The sequence below is a fragment of the Petaurus breviceps genome, unplaced genomic scaffold (genome assembly GCF_028583685.1).
Source record: "Petaurus breviceps papuanus isolate PSGF00001 unplaced genomic scaffold, PetGlider_PUasm1.0 90994, whole genome shotgun sequence".
Lineage (NCBI taxonomy): Eukaryota > Metazoa > Chordata > Mammalia > Diprotodontia > Petauridae > Petaurus > Petaurus breviceps.
The window spans coordinates 10,290,481-10,311,753 of record NW_027187393.1 but is presented as its reverse complement, the minus strand read 5'-3'; the positions used below and the strand labels follow the sequence as shown (position 1 = coordinate 10,311,753).

At 41.2% G+C, this 21,273-nt stretch overlaps 1 protein-coding gene across 3 annotated transcripts in view; it reads right to left on the bottom strand.

Moving 5' to 3' along the window:
* PTPRT (protein tyrosine phosphatase receptor type T) overlaps nt 1-21,273 on the bottom strand; it is a 1,346,273-nt gene that overhangs the window by 81,422 nt on the left and 1,243,578 nt on the right. For all 3 annotated transcript variants that reach the window (XM_069077714.1, XM_069077712.1, XM_069077713.1), the window contains one exon: nt 18,515-18,702. In XM_069077714.1, the coding sequence (XP_068933815.1) occupies nt 18,515-18,702 (188 nt within the window). The remainder of the gene's footprint in view (nt 1-18,514; nt 18,703-21,273) is intronic.

The following is a 21,273-nucleotide window of genomic DNA, read 5'->3' as shown; positions in this document are numbered from 1 at the left end:
TATCTATCTATCTATCTATCTATCTATCTATCTATCTATCTATCTATCTATCTATCTATCTATCTATCTGTATCTCCCCCTGGTTTAGACAGTGCTAGCAATTTAGACCTGGAAACAACCTTAGAGAAGATTTCATCCAAACCCTCCCTCATTTTATGGATGGGGAAACTGAGGCCCAAAGAGAAATGACTTGCTTAAGGTGATGAAATCAGTTAGTGGGAGACCCAAAACTAGAACTCATGTCTCTTGACAACCAGTTTGGGATTTCCCCCAATATATCAACTGCATAAAGAGACTATGAGAATCCTAAGTGCATGTGGAGTATCATTCTCATAGATCATTTGGGACTCAGAAGTCAGCTGACTGCAAATGGGAATGACTAACTTTGGACACTTGGAAGGAGAATTTTTGCTGCTGCTTTTCTTGATGGTGGGATCAACTTGATAAGCCAAGGCTGAAACAATAGCTTCTTGAGGGCAAGGGCTGTATTTTTTTTTTGGGGGGGGGTTTGCTTCTCCCAGAGCCTAGCAGAATCCGCAGCATATGAGACACAATAAATGCTTTATCAATGAATGATTGATTTGTGGTCTTTGATGTTTATCCTTGGGGAAGTCCTTTCTTCTTTCTGGGCCTCAGTTTCCCCATCTGTAAATGAAGGATTTGTATTGCATCTCAAGTTCCATTCCTGTTCTAAACTATGCTTTTCTCTTCATATGGTTAAACATGCTGGGTATACAGGATATAGAAGTGATGGTGTTTTATCTATTTATACTTTAATCACAGTTTTCTTTAAGCCTGCTGTAATTACATCTGTAATTACAACTGTGGCTGCACATTTACATGGACTCCTCATTCTAAACTCTCATGACTACTGCATTCCCCCAAGGCCCAGACAAAGATGGTACAAACCAAGACATCCTTGGAGCATATCCTTCACAGAGCTCTACCATGATGACTACCTTCCTGGTAATCCTGGAAAGAAGTGTCTGGAGCAGTTGGCCCCAGATGGATGACACTGAGACTTAGGATTTTCAGAACCAAGGTTTGCTAGAGCTAGTTTGTATTGGCTCTTGAAAGCTGGTTGTTAAATTTTCAGTGTGAACATTTACACTTTGGAAACTGGCAAATGCTACAAATCAGGGCTTTGATTTGTTGTTTTGTTGATTGTCTAGGCTTAAGAAAGGATGAAGACAATGTTAACAGGGCAAATTAAACTTAAAGTGTGTCATACATGTACATTTTTTACCCTGAGAGCCACTTGTTAAACATTTACCAGCACACCCTTGTCTAAAACTCATGTCTCTTGACAATATACCCCATAAAGAGACTATAAACTTTCAGGTGCATGCAAAGTATCATCTGAGATACCATATTGCCCTCATTTTTCTCATTGTCCTTTCATGAGAAACTTGGAGTGTACTTTCGAACCACCCGTGCCAGACTCTGATCTGTGACCTCTCACCTTATGTTACCCCTACTTTCCAAATCCCCTTTAGGTACTGTCTAACCCCAATAGAATGTAAAGGCCTTGCCAGGGCAGGGATCACTCGGCTTGCCTCTGTCTGCATATCCAGTACTTAGCACAGTGACTGGCATAGAGTTTTACTTGATAAATATTTGATAATAATAGTAACATCAATAATAAAAATTAATAACAATAAATAAAATAATAAATGATAATAACATTTACTTAGTAAATGCTTTATTATTCATTCCTTCATAAGGCCCATATTAAGTCTGTAGCTATGGGCACTAGTGTCTCCATTGTATACTAAGTGTGGAAATCATCAGTTTCAACCACGTTGTTTTACAGACAAGCAACTGAGACTCAAAGAGGTTGAATAATGTGTTCAAGGTCACACAGTAATTAGCAGCTCCAGGATTTGAACCCATGCCCTCTTACCCCACTTTCCAATATAGCACACTGCCTGGGGGACATTTATCTCCTCCAGCCAGAATGTTTGCTCTCAGTCTAATTTTAAGGAAAACATCTTCAAACTCAACCAGACTTTCAGGAAGGAGATGAAATCTAATCCATCTAGAGCCTTACATACAGTTGTCTAGAATTTCATTTTCTCCTTTGCTAACCAAAGACAGCTTTTGGTTACAGCTTGGTTTTCAAACAGATACAGTTTTTAAAAACAGAGAGCAGAAATAAAACTAGGTTCAAATGAGATATGAAACGTACAGCATTTTGTAAACTTTAAAGAGCTATAAAACCACTAGCTATTATTATTGTCATAATAATAATTATCACCATTATTATTATATCTGTTTTCTCTCTTCAGGCCTCAATTAGCTCTACTTGGAGGATTCTATCTGGGGGAACACGATCATATAAACATTGCCTTTTTCTATCATAGCAGATACAATATGTTTTGTAATCTGAGGTCAAAAAATCCAGGGGAAAAAAGCTGAGTCCAATTCCAGGCTATTGGAAAATTCAGTTCTTGTTCTGTTTCTGTCTCTCCCAGTTTTCCACCTGTTCTCCGCGCCCCCCAACTTCTGCCCCCATCTAATCTAACCATTGTGAACAATGGCTCCCACCTGCTGAAAGGATTGTTCACAGTTTATCTTGTGTTAAAGCCAAAAGACCTGAAGCCCAATTGAAATTCACTTAGTGCTTTGAGATGTGGGATGGATATCTCTGGCTGACAGTCTGCCAATTATAGCTGGTTGTTTTCCTACAAGGCCATTGGCTGTCAAGGCTTCCTGAATGAGAAGCAAACGTGATCAGGACCCTGGGTTTCTGAGATCATCTGTGTCTGAAGGGGCAGGAATAACTGACTGTGACAGCGAGTGACTACTAAGCATGAACTCTGGTGTAATCTAGGAATTGAGCCCCATCGTGGATATCTTAGCTTTCTCCATCCAGTGGTAACAAGAATGAAGGGCAATGCGGCATCCAGGATAGAATGCTAGACTTGGAATGAAGGAAGATCTGAACTCAAATCCTACCTTAGAAACTTAATAACTGTGCAACCCCAAGCAAGTCAACTACTGTCTCTGAGCTTCAATTTCACCATCTATAAAATGGGGGCACCCACCTCATAGGGAGGTTAAAAGGAACACATGAGATAATATAGGAAAATTACTTCACACACCTTAAAGCATTCTATAGAATGCTTTATATAATTTATCTTTAAATTTATATATAAATTTATATTTTATAAAATGTCAGCTCATTATTATTATGGTCACTTTGTGAGATGCCAAGTCATACGTGCAGTGTTAGAATGGAGCTAGAGGTGGGACAGAGTAGACATTAAGCCACTTTTTTTTTTTTCCTGGGACAACCCCATGAGGTCCCTTGGTAAAAAGAAAAGGAAGCTATCTCCCCTCATCCAAGCTGACATCTGTGAGTGAGTGTCCTAGGAAAGCAGCCTGGGGCACTTTCGCTGAATTACATCCTCCCCTTCACAGGAGTGATGGCTTTCACTCTCTATTCCCCAAATGATTAAAGTATATGTGCTCTCCAGGTACTACAGTAGAAAATCAATAGGAAGACCGATGTTTTCATTTGGTGAGATGATGTAAAGGGTTTTTCTAGTTAGTAATTGGGCTTGTGGGTCAGACTCCTATAGCGAGGACAGAATTAGGTGCTCTGTTTTTACATCCTTAGCTGGTGCCAAGGAGGACTAGTTTAGGTTTGAGAGAGGATTGCAGGGTTCATTCATTCATTCACTCGTTTTTCCAATACACATTTATTAGGCTCCTATTATTTATTAGGCTCCTGTTCTAAGTATACAAATATGAATCAAATAACAAGCATTTATTAAGCACCCATTATGTGTCAAGAATTGTTTAAAAAAAATAGACAACTTCTCAGAAATGCAAGAACCTAAAACAATTCCAAAGGACTCATAATGGAAAATGCCATCCACATCCAGAGAAAGAACTATGGAGTCTGAATGCAGAGTGAAGCAGATTATTTTCTTTTTGTTTTGTTTCTCTCTCATGGTTTCTCCCATTCGTTAAAATTCTTCTATGCAACATGGCTAATGTGAAAATATGCTTAATAGGAATGTATGTGTAGAACCTGTATCAGATTGTATGTTGAATTGGGGAGGGAGGGAGAGAAAATTTAAAATTTATGGAAGTGAATGTTGAAAACTAAAAATAAATAAACTAATGAAAAAAGGCAAGTCTAGCCCAAAAAGCTATCAGTGTTTATTGGAGTGGGAGTGAGGGAGATTCTCTTAAGATATACACAGATGGGATGGTTATGTGGTACAGTGAATAGAGCACCGGACCTGAGTTCAAATACGGCCTCAGACACTTAACACAAAAAAACTACTGATGTGACCTTGGGCAAGTCACTTAACCCCAGTTGCCCTACCTTCCCTCTTCCAAAATATATATAGGTAAGTGTAAAGTAGAATGTGATAAGGGCAAAGGATCCTGCGATTTTGAGTGAGAAGGGCCCTTAGAAATCTTCTAGTCCAAAGTCCTCATTTTAAAGATGGGGAAAGTGTGTGTGGGGGGAGGGTGGTTTAGCAATAGAGGTAAAAAGAGAGCACCAAGATTCAAATCCAGGCCCTCTGGCTCCAAATCCACACCTCTTTACACCATGATAGTTGCACTCAGAATAAATCATAGGTCTTAGGGTTACAGATAAGCCAACCATTATCAGACTTTTCCCTGCTGGATTCTTAAGACTGCTCTGCTCTCCTAAACCCTGCCCAGAAGCAATGGCCTTCCTTCCCCTCCTGAGAGCAGAGGTCAGTGGATGACTTGCCATAATTTCTCTGGCAATGTAGCTGACCTCTAGATTGCCATACAACCACTTGCAGAGCCAGCAGAGACAGTGGAAACACTGATGGTATAATGTATGCTCCCAACCAGAACATTCCACTTGACCTCTTCTATGGTAGTCATTCGGTTCTATGGATCTCTCTTTCCTTAAAACAAACCCCTAGAAAAGATCCCACATTTGAAAGAATATCACCCACACAGAAGTGTCCTTGGATTTTTTAGGAAGACTTTGATACAACACTGAATATTTACTGGATCTATAAAACATACCCTGTACATGAAAGGCTCTCCAGGGTTACTGACTGTGAGACAATGATGGCAGAGTAAACAGAAGATCATATAATCTCAGGGTTAGGTGGGGCCTTGGGGATTAACCAGGCTAAATTTCCCCTCAGCTAAGGAGAGGTGCAAAGATGCAAAATACAGTTCTTTCCTACAGTGGGTTCACAATTAGCCAGGAGGATATTACGGGGACAGATGACATGCTTTATTCATTGCCACCTCCAGATCTTCCTGACATGTCACCCTACTATTGCTGCTACCCTGCTTGAAATCCTGCTCCTGGCTGATGAGAACCCATTATATCCAGGTGGCCCCAAATTCCTAACCTAATTCACCTTGGCCATCTTCCCTGCATCTTCTTCCCCAAATCACTATACCTGAAACTCACTAAGAGCCATGTGACCTTCTTTAGTCATCACTGCCTGCCTTCTGTGTGTTGTTTCCCCCACTGGAATATGTTTTCTTAAGGCAGGGACTGTCTCCCTTAGCTTAGATCCCAGAACTAAGTGCTTAATAAATGTTTGTTTCATTCATTCATTCATTCATTCACAGACTGGTATAATCTGAAGTATAATGTGAAGGGCAAAGGCTCACGAGATTTAGAACTTGAAGGAGCTTTAGCTATGATTGAGCCTTCTCATTTTGCCGACAGAAAAAGTAAGACCCAGAAAAGTGAAATGGCAGGTGGTCATTCAGTGTGTACATGGATATTTCCAGTGACAAGATACTCAGTGCCTTACCAGGTAGCTGATTTCTTTCTTAGACAGCTCAAGTGGTAAGAAGTTCTTCTTTTGAGAAGAAATCTGTCTCTCTGGAACTACTTTTCACCTTAGGGAATACATAACAGTACTATTCCACATAACAAGTCCCCTGATATTTTGAGTTCAGTGAATATGGCCCCTCTAAGTCATTTCTTCCTAAACATCCCAGGGCCTTTAATCATTCTTCACATGCCATGGCTTCACATCCTTCTCCTTCTCCAGGCCACCTGTTTGTCAGAGTCTTTCCTAAAATATGGCATTCAGAACATAGCCTTCCAGGAGAGATATAACAAGCAGGACATATACATTAGACATCATAACAAGCTATGCCATTCATACCCAGAGAGATGGGTATCTCCCTCTAACAGGATCCAGCAGAAACAATGTCAGGCTCTCCTGCAAACGTTGTTGACAAAGGCAGACTTGTCGAGTCCTAATTCAAATGTCCAGGAGGGAGATGTAATAATCAAGTAATTGCTGGACTTTGATCACACATCCATTTCCCTTTCCAGAGAGCTGCTACCTAATACAAGATAATCTCTTGGCCAAAAACAAATGAAGGGGTGAAAGTATGAAAGGGATGCTCATTTCCATCTTCAAAGTGAGAGGGAAGAGGGGCATTATTTTTGCATTAGTGTCTGGTTACAGTAGATTGACCAGAGAATGGCGACAGTCATTAGGAATCTAATCATACTCTTTTGAAACCAAAATTGCCATCTCATTATATTAATCCATTATCAATCTCTCTCTCCTTTTTTTATTCTCTTACCCTTTGTGTGTTGAGTTCTATTTTTATATTTGTCTTCACACTTGGACAGATTTCCCACTGTCCAAGAGCTTTTTGTTGTTTATTTATTTATTTTAAAGACGAGTCTTTTAGTCCCGGAGGAATAATTTTGGAAGTCTTGGCCAACTAGGTCCTCACCTTGTCCTTATGAAGAAGGGCTGAGACCAAGAATTCATAGACTTAGGCTTCTGGAATGTTAGAGCCAGAATGGAGATTAAACCCCTTTATTTTATAGAAGAAGAAACTAAAGGCACAGAGAGGGGAAGTGACTTGCCAGTGCTCACACAGTGAATCAGAACCTAGGTCTCCTGACTCCCCCTGGCTAGTGCCTTCTCTCTCTTCAAATTCCCTTGCATTATTATCTTTTGCAAGAGTGTTAGGTGTGATTTCAGAAAGATCTGGGCTCCATCTCCACTTCACACACTCCCTGAACGGTCTGGGCAAATTCCTTACCTTCTCTGTGCCACAGGCAATGCCCTAAGACTGATCTACTATCTCACAAACAGGCTGCAGTTCAACTCAGTGGAAAGATTTCCTACACTAGGAGCTGCTCACACTGACAAAATCCTAAATTCTTCAAAACAATTTTGAAAGATAGGTAGAATTCTGATCAATGCAACGTCCAAACGTGACACCAGAGGACTGATTCTGAATCATGCTACTCATTTCCTGACAGAGAGGTAATGGAAGGTGCAGAATGATGCAAAAACTTTTTTGGACATGGACAATGAGGAAATCCCAAGTCTGTTATAGCTTCTTGAGCAGAAGGGAGCAGACAGGACTTATCTACAGCACATCTGAAAGCAAATTTTCCATGAATAAATAGCCCCAGGCTTAAGACATTTGGTGAGAAAGGGAGATCAGCTGCTGGCCTTAGGGTGGAATCTGCCAAACAACTGCAGAAATAAACTAGGGGTGGGGGGTGCCTCCCCAGGACTATTACTGTGGGTGGGGAAGGGAATCCAGGCCCTATCTCTGAACAAAGGCCCAAGAACTGCTATTTACAAGAGTTATTGGCCTGTTTCAGTATCATCAGCACTTAGACTTGTAGGAGAACATATTAATTAGCTATTCAGAAGGGAGATTTTTTTATTATCTATAGAATTTAGGCAGAGATATTGTGAGACTCAAATGAAAAATGGATTTAAGTTGTTGTTCAGCTGTTTCAGCCATGTCTGATTCTTCATGATCCCATCAGGGGTTTTCTTGGGAAAGATACTGAATATGGTTTGCCATTTCTTTCTCCAGCTCATGTTACAGATGAGGAAACTGAGGGAAGCAGGGTTAAGTGACTTTCCCAGGGCCACACAGCTAGCAAGTGTCTGAGGTCAGATTTGAAGTCAAGATGAGTCTTCCTGACTCCAGGCCCAGCGTTCATCCACTGTGCCGCTTAGCTATACCAAAGTAAAGCATTTTTCAAATTATAAAATGCTATATAAATATCAGTTATTATAATTATTAATAATTATTATTATTATCTGATGATGATGATGATGATGACAATGATGCCTACAATCACTAAACTTTCTGTCTGGAGATGACCTCATTTCTGAGTCTTCTACTGCACTCAGATAATGCTCATAGAGCAATACACAGGTGTGCTGGTAAATGTTTAGCAATTTGGATTTTTGCATGCAATATATTTTTAAGTTTAATATGTATTATTAATACTTTCTTAAGTTTAGACAGGGCATCTAGGTGACTCAATGGACAGAGCACCAGACCTAGAGACAGGAAGATCTGAGTACAAATCTGGCTCAGACACTTAGTACTAGCTGTGTGACCCTGGGCAAGTCAATTAACCTCTGTTTGCCTCAGTTTCCTCATCTGCAAAATGAAGATAATAATAGCATCTACCTCCCAGGGTTTTTTCGTGGGGATTAAATGAGATAATATTTCCCTTCCACCTTTTCACCTTTTCTGCTCCTCCCTTCACCCCCCACATCAATGATCTTCTATTACTACTTTACTGCATGACCCTGGGCAGAGCACTTCCAATTTCCCAAGTCACCTCCCTTCACTGTGTGGATGAGGGGTTGCATTAGATGATTTTCAAGGCTCCTTCAAGCTCTAACAGTTTTTGAAATATTAAACTAATAACTGATGGGCATCAGAAGGCAACTGTGCAAGGCTGTACCCACAATGCTGGGCAGCCCAAAAGGTCAGGGCTAGAAAAGCACCCACAGGAGCTGGCAGTGGATGGCTCAGTTCTGAGATTCATGGGGGGAGCAAACATTATCTGGCATCCTGCCACTAAAGAGGATGTAACTGATGAGCTTTGCTAAGTGAAGGAAAGTAGAAAATAATTCTCAAAGGGACAAATGCATTTGTGTATGTAATAGGTTTGACTTAAGTGTGTGTGTCTGGGTGTGGTTCTGTGTGCACCGGCACATGTTTGCTTCTAGGCATGGGAACCTTTCAGAAAGAAAAGGCATGAGACCTCTTGAGAAAGCATAAGATCCTGTGGAGGAGTCCATTATACATCCTCAAATACTGACTATGATGCTGGTGCAGGCTCAATTGGGTCAAAAGTAAGGCCATCACTAACAATGACTCTGATCCTGACTGTTAGGCATATTGAATACTAAAAGGTGTTTCAGAGGTGCCCCAGGGCCTCTGCCCTACCCTTCTCCTTCTCCAAGTCCTTCATAGGAGGCTAGCACCAGCCTATCACAGAGCTGAAGAAATGCCTCACAAATCGCTTGCCCTAGGGGAGGTAGCCATCTTTCAGGTGGTTTGTCCAGTGCTTAGGGGCAGGAGAAATGTTTAAATGACCACAGAAGAACTCTTCCCACACTGAGAATCTATGTTTTTTCTTCCAATGCCCTTGCCCTTCCTATGCTTGGTGATCTGGGGTCTCATGGGAGTCTTGCTCCTGGAAAAAAACAAAAAAGGAAGATTGAAAGATCTCACTCTTTTTTCCCTTGAAATTTTACTTTCATGGAGAACATTTTTTGGATTCCTTCCTAGAGAGTGGGAGCTTGATATTTTGGACATGGCATCACAAGTAGAATTTGAAAATGTTAGCAGCATGGTAAGCCACTATAGAGATCACTGAATCTAATTCCCTCACTCACAGGGCAAATGGAGCTCAGAGGCCCAAGGAGGGGGCATTACTGCCCCATTAGGGGCAATGCCAGGGTAGAACCCAAGTCTCCTGACCCATAGATTTTCTATTATAGCACATACGTAATTGTGGAGGGTCCCTTAGTGTCATATGCATTTTTTTTTTCAGAAAGGAAGATTACATATTTTATGAGAAAAGAACCTGATCTAGAGGCTAGAGTTTTTATCATTTGTTTATTTGTTTTACTGGAGCAGAATCTTTAGAGACTGGGCCCTTGAGAGCTAGATGGTTTGTATACACAGGGAATTCAACTCCATTAGATGCCAAAGAGCTTATATTTCCTGTGACCCACCCTGTTACGAGCTGAGTGCCTGCTCTACATGCAGCTTCTCTGTCTTCACAGGGTATCTTATCCCCTGCCATCTTGGGTCATTACCTGAAAGTTCAGTCTAGCCCCTAGGCCACCGCTAGGATTTTAGCAAGACACAACGGGAAGAGCCCTGGATTGGAAGTCAGAGGACTTGGGTTCAAATCTTGTCTCTGAAATCTTGGGTACATCACTCAATCTCTCTGGGTCTCAGTGCCGTCCTCTGGAAAATGACAGGGCTGGACTAGATGACCATTAGGGACCCTTCTAGCTCTAAAATGATAATGATCCCAGACTTCGGGGAGACAGAAGCAGTGGAAGGCCTCAGCGATTGTAAGATGAATGGGGCATCTTCTTCATAGGTCTTCTCCTCCTCCATTTTGGGGAAGGCTTTGGAGCTAGTAGATATTCTCTTTTCTCTGGATTTTTGGGACATTACTGTCACCTATCTGTCTGGCTCCTCAGTTTCCTTTGCTTGTCTCTCATCCATATCTTACTTACCAATGGTGTCCCCCAGGATTTTGTTCTGGGCCCTCTTCTCTTCTTCCTCTGCGTTATCTTGACTGATGATCTAATCAGTTCCTATGAATTCAATTTGCATTTGTATGCAGATGCTTCCCAGATCCATATATTCAACCACAGCTTGTTTCCTGAACTACAGTCCTGCATCATTAACTGCCTTTTGTACATTCTGAACTGCATGAACTGGATATCCCCTAGGCATTTTAACATGTTCAGAACAGAACTCATTATTTTTCTCTCCAATTTCTCTTCTCTTTTTGCCACCTTCCTCATGTTGTTGAGGGTATTGCCACCCTCCCAGTCACTTAGGCTCCCAAACTCAGTGACCCTTCAATTCTTCTGACTCATCATGCACATCCACTTCATTGCCAAATCGTATTGATTCTCACTTCAGAACACCTTTCAAGTTGCTAAGGTAATCCCCTTTTCTCCATTCACACAGCTACCACCTCAATTCATGATCTCTTCGCCCCTCACCATTGCCTTCTCATTGATATCTCTGCCTCAGTTTTCACTCTTCTCCAATCCGTCCTCCATTCATCCTCTAAGGTGATTTTTCTAAAACACAGGTCTTACCATGTCATTCCCTCTACTCAATAAAGCCCAGTGGTTCCCTCTTACTTTTAGGTCAAATACAAGGTCCTTGTTTGGTATTTAGTTATTCCTAACTGGGCCCCTTCCAACCTTCCTAGTATTTTCACACTTTTATTCTCTTCTACCCGCCATATAATCTAGCTACATTGGCAGCTGTTGTCCTTCAGTCCCAAAGAGGAGCAAAAACATCACAAGGGCGATGTCTTGACTTTAAGTGAGGCCGACCCGGACCTCACCCTCTCCTCCACTCACTGAAGGCCAGCAGTAAGACAAAAGTCAAGATGACTGGTGGTGGCCCTAGATGAAGTGGATGGCGTTGGCCTCTTTAAACTGAAAGTCTTTCCCAGGCTTCAGTCTGTCTGAGGCAATGCTCATTCAAGGACTAATGCCTAGGTAAGAACTGAGACAAAAGATGGCCTAATTTACCATCATAGAAACATCAGTCTAGTAAGGGAAGACCCTTAAAGTTTCTGGCCATAACAGAAAACAATTGCTATTTATACTCATTCTAAGCCATGACAGGTTAAACAATAAGCCACAGAGGGTTGGGCTAGGGGCTATTATTGACCTTTCCATGGAAGCCATAGTGAGTTAGGTGGACCAACCATTGTGGTACCTAGAATACAACATTCTATCTCCCATCTCCATGCTTTTGCATGGCTATTCCCCATGCCTACAAGGCTCTTCCTCCTTACGTCCACCTCTTAGCTCCCCTGGTTTCTGTTAGGACTCAGCTCAGATTCTGTCTTCTATAGAAGAGCTTTTCCAGTCCTCCCAGCTGGTACTTCTACCTAGTGAGGTGGAAGTGAAGATACCCCACTCAATGACCTTAGACCTCTGTATATATCTTGTATGTACTTTACTACTTCCACTTTCTTTCTTCCATGTGAGCTTCCTGAAGGCAGGAAGTTTTTTGTGTTTCTTTGTACTATCAACACTTAAACATGTTCTGGCACATAATAAATGCTTGTAGGCGAGTTCAGTCAGGCCCTAGGGAACATCAACAAATATTTACTGACCCATGGGCCTTATGTGAACTCGACTACATCCACTACCCAGATCCTTGGTGTTTGGTATGATCAGTTTCTCCCTATGCAGGTGCTTCATTTAGGCTTAATAGGATCCTGAAAAGATTGGTTCTCCTCCCATTTTATGGATGGCAAGTTCCCCTGCCCTGCATTCCTTATCCTTGTGATTCAGAGTTACAATCTGCAATACTTAATCCTGCCACATGAAGGTATTATCAGATATCTTTCCTTCCTTTTACTATTAAACAACTAAAGTTGTTGACTTAAAAAAAAATAAGAAAGATTGGGTTTCCTTATTTCACCCAGGCTAGAAGTACAAGGCTGCTGCATAGGCTCAATCCCACTCTGATCAGCATGGGAGGTTTGACTGGATCCATTTCTGACCTGGGCTGCTACATCCCTCCTTTGGCAACATGATAGCTCACATTATAAATGCTAAACTTTGTGTGGACACTCAATCACCTTAGCCCTCTGTAGTTTAGAACTCCTGAGTTCAGATCTGAGAATCTCCCCCCAAGTAGTAGGGGTTACCATGCCCAGCTGAGTTATCTGTTCTTGCTAATTTCCCTTCCTAACCCTGAATTACTTGTCAGTCTGTTGCAGTCAGGCTTCCACTCCCACTACCCTACTGAAATTGCTCTCTCCCAATGTTATCAATGACTTTTCCATTGGTATACAGTGGTCTTTTATGAGCCCTGACTCTCTTTGCTTTCTTTTTTGTCTCTGTATATATTAGAACTTCTCAACACACCTTGTTCATTGCTGAGACATGAACATGAATGAACATGAGGACATGTTCATTGCTGAGCTTCCATGACCCTGCCGGTTTTCCTCCTAGCTGTCTGATTACACTAATTTCCTTATCTACAACCATTCATCTACTACTCTCCAGAAATGGGTGTACTATAAAGCTCTGTCTTAGGCTTTCTTCACTCTTTGTTCTACTCTCTTTCTTGCTGATCTTGAGAGCTCTGCTAACAAAAATGAGTATCTTCTTCTCATTAACAGTGATTAATAGATTTATAGCTAGAAGTGACCTTAATTTTGTAGACAAGGAATCAGACAAGAGAGATTAAGTGACTTGCCCAAGGTCACACAGATAGGAAGTATCTGAGTCAGGATGTGAACCCAGTCTTCCTAACTGCAGGTCTAGAAATCTCTCACCTATACCATCCTGCTGCTTGGTGAGAGATTCACTTAATGGGAAGACAGTTCTCTGAAGCCTTGCCAGACAACTTGGGAGTGTGTGAATCTTAGCTTAAGAACCCCTGATATAGAGAAATGAGCATCAGATTTAGAGTCAGGAGGACCAAATTCCACCCCTAATTCTGCTGCTAAGTTTATATGTGACCCCCAGGCAAAGCACTTCCCCTAAGCCTTAGCTTAGTCATCTGTAAAATGAAGGAGTAAGACTAAGTCCCTTCTGCTCCTGAAATCCGAAGATTCTGCTATCTGAGGCAGAGACAGAAAGGTACATCTCTCAATTATGGGTCATGCAAAGGACGACTGTGGGGTGACCAAAATATCTATTCCCAGAAAAGCACAAAGTGTGGAACAGACTGGCAGCATCACACAAGATCCAGGAGACCTCAGTTCTAGTCTCAGAGTCCTCCTCTAATTCAACATGTGGCTTTGGATTGGTCAATTCCCTACTTTGGTCCTTAGTTTACCCATCTGTAAAATGAGATTGTGCTATATAATCATGCAGAACTTTTCCAGCTCAACTACTGAATAATTTCCATTTCTAGACAATACAGTGTCATAAGTGTACCAATATGGCCCTGAAGGATGATTAAGGGAAATGGCTGCCTTCATAACCTTAACCATAGAACATACTCTTCCAGTGCTGAAAAATGAGCAAATGTTTTCCCTTCATTAAGTTACATCATATTTCTCACAGCTGTTGCTGACTTCTTTAAATAGTTTTAATGGAGCTGTAATAACATATTACCTTATGGTCACCCTGCCGTGCTTGTTTCATTCATTACAATTACAGAATGCCTGGAACTGAGTTTGCTTCATTACCAATTTTCACTCCCTCTTATCCCTCCATCATAAAGCCCCTTTCTCATTGCCTTCCTCATCCCTCATTTTTTTTATTCCTTACATTTCATCTCCTCTACTTTAAAGAGCCCTTGTCACCTCTCTTCCTGTTTCTTGGGCCATAGAGAGCTAATGTTTTCCTAATACTATTACCATCTGGTAATAGCAGAACAGGCTGGTACACTAGCTGGGGGAATCAGGAGACCTGGATTCTAGTCCTGGATCGGTCACTAACTTGCTATGTGCGCTTAGGCACTTCGCTGGGTATCTGGTTCCTTCTCTGTTAAATGAAGATGCCTATAGCTGTGACTTTCTAGGAGTCTATGATTTTGTGACTCTAGCAGTCTGTGCCTCAGGAGGCTTCCATAGGATCACAGAATTTAGAGGTCTGAGCAGGATTGTGTAAAGTCTAGGGGTGGGGGTGAGAAAGAGAACTCAGAAAAGGTGCTAAGTTTCCCAAGATGGCAGCATAAGTGTTTCTTCTCACTGGCCCCTATTAGTCTAGATTATAGAGTCAAGGCCAAGGCAAGACATTCTGGGTACTATTCCATCTCTACTTTTCACTACCTGCGTGTACAAATCACTATACTTCATTCATAAAATGAGGGGTTTGGATTAGGTAAATTCTAACATCCCTTTCAACCCTAGATCAATGATATTTATACTATAGTTATTTTTATATAGGTTGCAACCCAATAGCACAATATTAGCTCCTTATGTGCAGGGATGATTTAATTATTTTTCTTTGTATCACTCTCTCAATCTCAGACCCAGCACAGCGCTTTAGATACAATAGGGACTGAATAGATGTTTGAGTTAAATTTAATTGACTTAAATTTAATTTGTAAAAGACTTTAAAAGAAGTTTAGTACGACCTCAACAAAACTTTCATCTTGGGTTGGTGAGAAGCTAGTCCACATATAACTAAGTACTCATTCAGTCTTTGCTTGAGCACTTATGGTGAAGGAGAAACTCAAGACTTCCTCCAATAACCTACCCCCCTTTTGCGTAGCTCTAACAATTAGGAAGTATTTTTGTTTTTTTCTTCTTAAATCATCCTTCAATGTGTTGATTTCACTTCCACACATTCATACTAGTTCTATTTTATGGGGCCTAGATTAGCAAGTCTAAACTTTCTTCCAAAGGATAACCCTATGAAGACTTGAAGATAGTTATAATAGCTCTATTTAAATTCTATATCTTCTCTTCTCTGACCTGCCATACTTCATTTTCTTCCTGTGATTCTGGTTCTTGCACTTCACTCCCATGTCTCAATTGCTTTCTCACCGTGGACCATCTCTCTACCATCCCGGCCCCCTTCTTCTATGGATGAGTTCTCTCCTGAGGCCTCCATTTTGGGAACAGGCCCAGGCCAGCCACACTTCATCCTCCTCACTGCTATGCTTCTAACTTCTCTGGACTTTGACACGATGTCCATTCTAGGGTGCCATCTTCCCTCCCAGCTCTCCTTCCACACTTTTCAGTCCCTTTTCATGAGTTGTCTTCCCCAATTGGAATGTAAACTTCTTGAGAGTAAGGACTATCTTTTTGCTTGTATTTGTACCTCAGTGCTTGGCATAGAGAAAGCATTTGAGTTTGCTTGCTCCAGGCTAAACATCCTTAATGGCATGATCTGCTGTCCCTTCACCATAATGTTTGCCTTCCTTCAGATGATTCTCTACTTTGTAAAATGTGGCACCCATTAATGCACACAGGGCTCCCTGTGTAGTTTGACTGGGTAGAAGAGAATGTGACTATAATGCCCCTAGTCTTGTTGCCTAAAGTTCCATGAGCTTTTTTGGCTTGTAGACCACGCTTCTGACACACTGAGCTTGTATTTCTTGAAAACCTCAAGATCTTTTTAAATGAACTGTCCAGCAACTTGTCTTTTACCTTGTATTTGTGAAGTTGATTTTTTGAATCCCAGTATAAGACTTGACATTTATCCCTTTTAAATTTGATCTTATGAGATTTAGGTTAGCATTCCAGCCCATTAAGACCTTTGTGGATCAGTCACTTGATGTGCTTATTTTTCCTTCCTTTGAGCTATCTACAAACTGGATAAACATGCAGTCATTGGCATCCTTAACCAAGTCACTGGCAAATATGTTAAGTAGCATAGAGCCCAACCCACCCTGGAGGAAGAGGGTTCTGCTGGCTTTCTCCATACTGATCTTCAAATAATCAATGACTATTATTTGGGTCCAGCTGTCAACAGTTTGGAATCCACCTAACTGTGTATCTTCATTTTATACTGAGGAGAAGGACAGATATTGTCAAATGCTTTGCTAAAATATAGGTAAGTCATAGCTAAAGCAGTGCCCTGGTCTACCAGTCTGGCAAATCTGTGTCAAAAATAGAAATGAGATTAGGTTGACATGACCAGATCTTGCTGAAGTTATGTGGGCTCCTGGTGATTACCATTTTCTTTCCTAGATGGTCACTAACTATACCTTTAATGGCAGGTCCTAGAATTTGCCAGGATTAGATGTAATTCTCATTGGCCTATAGTTTACAAATGCTACTCTCTTCTCTTTGAAGGGGGTATTTTATTTTATTTTAAAAGCTTTATTGATGCCATTTTAAAATATCCTAGTAGGCATTGGATATATTCTCTCTAACACTCCCCTTACAAGCTAGCTTTTCCTTGTAATGAAAAAAAAAACAATTAAGCAAAGCCAAGCACCACAGAGATGGCTTCTGATATTATTTGCAACAATTTTCACATTCATTGCCTCCCCATTTCTTTGAAGAAGGCTGGGAGGAGATGATTTGCATATATTTATAAGGCTACTGTAATGTTAAAAAATGTTTACTGGAGTCATTCTACAAAGTGAATTGTGCAACAATTCCATTCAAGGCACATTCATGCATGTGTCTGAATTCATAATATGTGTGTGATATTTACATATGAATTGAGGATGGTTGGTGACATCTGAATGCTTTTAGAAGGGAGGGACTAAATTTCTTCTAGTCAAATCTTATTAGATTAGAGTCTCAATTAACTATAATTTTTTTTGCCTTCAATTGTTTAGGAAATTGGGGTAAATATTAATAAATTGTTGTTTTATGGATTTTTAAAAGCAATATTCAGAAGGTACCTCCTTTTCTCCCTTCTTTAAAGAAGTAGGGGATTTTGAGTGTGGAACATTGTTTATACCATTAAACTTATTTGATATGTTAGTTTTGCTGAATAGCTTTTTTCCCCTCTCTTCCCCTCCTTTTTTTTCTGTTATAAGGAATGGCTTGCTGGGCCAGGTAGGTATATATTCAGAAACAGAGGCAATGGAAAAACCAAAAATGAAAATTAGAAATTTAAAAAACAATATTCAAGCTTTGTGCTGGGTTCAATCTAGTTTCCTGCTGCTCAGCATGAGGTTGTTAGGTCTCAGAAAAATCTTCAAGATCACTCAGTTTAATCTCTTTTTTTTTTTTCAATATATGAAGCTAAGGTCCAGAGTGAGGATGTGACTTGGTTAGCAGCAGAACTAGGACCAGGACTGAGGTAGTTCCTGGCTCCCAGCCCACTCTTCTCTCATCTGCAGCTGTACCATTTTATTTAGGTTCATAAGTTCACAGACTTAGAGCTGGAAGGGACCTTCAAGGTCATCTGTGCCAACCCCCTCACTTCACAGAGGAGGTTGCAGAGAAGTAACATGACTTACCCAAGGCCACACCGGTAGCAGTGATAAAGGCAGGCTATGACCACAGAGCCCCTGATTCCAAATTCCGTGCACTTTCCACTGTTGTCTCTTGTAAGCACTTATTTAATAAACAGGGTGAAGCAATAATGTAAAGAAAACAACAACGAAAAACATTTGAACTTCGAACAATGCCATGCCTAATCATGACAGAGGGCTGATGGTGAAGCGTCTCCCACTTCTCTGCATTGAGTGAAGTGTATATTGTCAGGCATGGCCAGTCTGTTGGATGGTTTTGCTTAAGTAAACTTCTTTGTTATAAGGCAGGGTTCTGTTGAGTGTGGGGGGGAGTCACTGGGAAGGGAGAGATGTTTAAAAAAAGAGTATTAATGAAAGATTTAAAGGCAAACAAATAAAGAGATTGAAGGTCAACTCAGTCCAGACTAGGTTTCCTTACACTCAAATTCCAGATTAGTGGTGTTTGCTTTAAGAAGTCTTCACTGTCTATATCTGGGGCGACATCCAGAATGTTGTAGACACACAGTCAGTGAGGCGTAACACTTCTAATGTGAACTCTTCCTTAGAATGGATGGTGGCAGTCTGACTGACATTTAGAAAAGAAGCTTTTCTCCCCTTTCTCCCTCCCATTTTCCCCCTGGTTTCTCACCTCATACTCCTCCTTGAACCCATAGCCTTGACCCCGCTTCATCTGTGTGATGTGCTGCAATAGGTCTGCTACCCGGATTGCAGGTTGGAACTGGTCCCGGGGGTAGGACATTTCCACTGGCTCACAGCTCCTGTACGGATGGGTCTGGATGGTCAGTGTGGGCTGGGCCAATTCCCCACGGCTGCTGCCTGTTTCAGAGAGAGGAAGGAAAAGCAAACTGTCACCCACTAGCTGTTTCTCCCCTTCGTCCTTGACTTTTTTTTTTTCTTTTCCTATTGCTTGAGTCGCTTGGCAGAAAGTGACCTTGGAAATCAACAGAGCAGTGGTACATTTTCCTGAGGCAGCTTAGGGGGCTGACACACCAATGCCAGGATTTCAGGGTAATCTGTCAGAGAGTCTCAGGGCAGCAGAAACAGACTGATAAAGAGATGTAAAAATGCAAGTAGTGGATTTGAGAATGTGAAGACCCTACGTCCCTTCCATAGGGAGGGTACATATGAGCATGAAGCAACATTATCTATCACACCTATCTTCTCTCTCCTCACCACAGCCGCTCTAGTAAAAGTCTTCTCTTTTCACCTAGATTACATATATAACCTTCAAACGGTTCTTTCTACCTATAGGCAAACCCTGATCCAATTCACCTTTCTGGAGGCTAGCTGAGTATTCTTCCTAATTAAACACTCTGATCACATTATCCTTCTCCTCAAAAACCTTCAGTGACTCCTAATTGCCTACTGAATAAAGCACAAGTTCCTAAGAGTAACATTCAAGATCCCTTCCCCATCTCTCTCCCCACCTCTCTCTCTATTATCTGGTTCTAACCCATTCTTCAAACATTTCATGCTACCCCTCTTCTGGCAGTGTATAGTCAAGCAAAAGTCAACAATACTCCATTCTAGTCTTACTATTTTTTTTCTCTAGAAGTTTGCTCATGTCGTCATTGTGATAGTAATGGAATATAAAGATCCCCCTGTATTGGCTTGGTTTTCAAATTGATCGTGTTAAAAACCAGAGCTTGTTAATCCCACCTGTGGGATGGACTTGTTGACTTGAAAAGAGAGACAAGAACTGGGATGAGCTGGTGACATAGATTTGGAGAGACACAGGAGAGAGGCAGAAGAACTTTTTGGAAGCAGCACCCTCGTGGAGGCAGAGTGAGACTGAGAGGATTGCTGAGGGCCACTTTGAATTGCCCTGGACTTTTGAGACCTGCCCATGGAGTTGCAAAGGACTGAGGAGACATGGCTGTTTTGCTGGTACTTTGTCTGTCTGTTTTTATGTTGTTTTGCCAGATTTGTCCACTGGTGAAAGACAGTCCTGTTGTTGAAGAAGTCCTGGAACCTGGCTGTTGGCTAAGAGCTCCTGAGACTGTCCATCAGACAGAGAGTGAATACTGTCCACCAGTGAAGGACAGTGCTGTTGTTGCAGGGGTCTGGGAACTTTTCTGTTGGTTCAGAAACCCTGAAGAAGGATTTTCTTGTTGTATGTTTACAGAAATCCTGGGAGAGTGTTTTGCTAATGTTTTCAGGGGTCCTAGGACTGTTCTGCAGACAGAGGATGAATTAACGAAGAGACTGGCAATGTATCTTGTGGCCTTGCTAAGCCTTGTCTCCCCAGGAACTAAGATTGCTGAGAACTTGCCTCTTGTCAAGATGAAGAAACTACCTCCATTTGGGTATTAAGTGCTATGCTTAAACTTGATGTAACTCTGGGGTAGATTCAATTGTGATCCAGGGGTGGGGAACTTTTGACCTTTTTGTGTTCTATGGTTGAACAAATGAATGTACTTTACTTATGTTTGGAAACTAATCTCCATTTGAGAAGAGGGACTTTGTGGTGGACTAAATGAAGGTACAGCCTAGGGGTGGAGTAGTGTTTAGAACAGGGACTTTGTAATTGATTGAATGAATGGAAGGTCTTGGGGTGGGGGAGTACTTGGAGGTTATTTAATCACACTTAGTAAATGCTGTATTTTGAATGATGTCATGTCTTGATCTTCTCTGTTCTTGGGTTGTCACTGAGTAAAATGGAGAGCACCTATGCTGGTATTTTGGACCTTTCCTTGGCATTACATTACAGTCATGTACCTAGAATGGTCCTCCCATGTCCTTGTCTTCACCTGCCAATGTTTCTTTCTTCCTTTAAGGTCCAATTCAGATGCCACTTCTCCCAGTCCTATCCATGCCAAATCACTTGCCTGTATCTTTGCACTTTTCTCACTCTTATCTTCTATCATAGTTATTCATGTAATAATATAAATAATTTTATGGTATTTTAAAATTAATAAATCATTCTGCATTTATTATCTGGTTTTATCCTTAAAATCACCCTGTGAGGTAGATAATCCGGATATTATTCCCATTTTACAGATGTGGAAAATGAGATTCTGAGAGGGAAAGACCTATCCATGGTCTCATACCTACTGGGTTTTTAAGACAGGATCTGAACCCAGGTCTTCTTGGCTCTAAGTTCAGCATTCTATCTACAATGCTGTATTACCTGTATGTTCCCTCTTCCCACCCCCATTAGACCGCAAGCTCATAGAGACTAGGGTCTATATTCTATCTTTCTTTGTATGCCCCCAAACTAGAAAAGTTAGACATAGTTGATGTTTAAATATTTGTCGTATAGAACTAAATAGTGCATTTTCCAAAATGACAAGATAAAATGTGAATGAGTTGCATTTTTGTTATGAAACATGAAAATTGTCTCACATCTGATGGATCCCTTTTGGATCCTATCAATGACAGCATGAA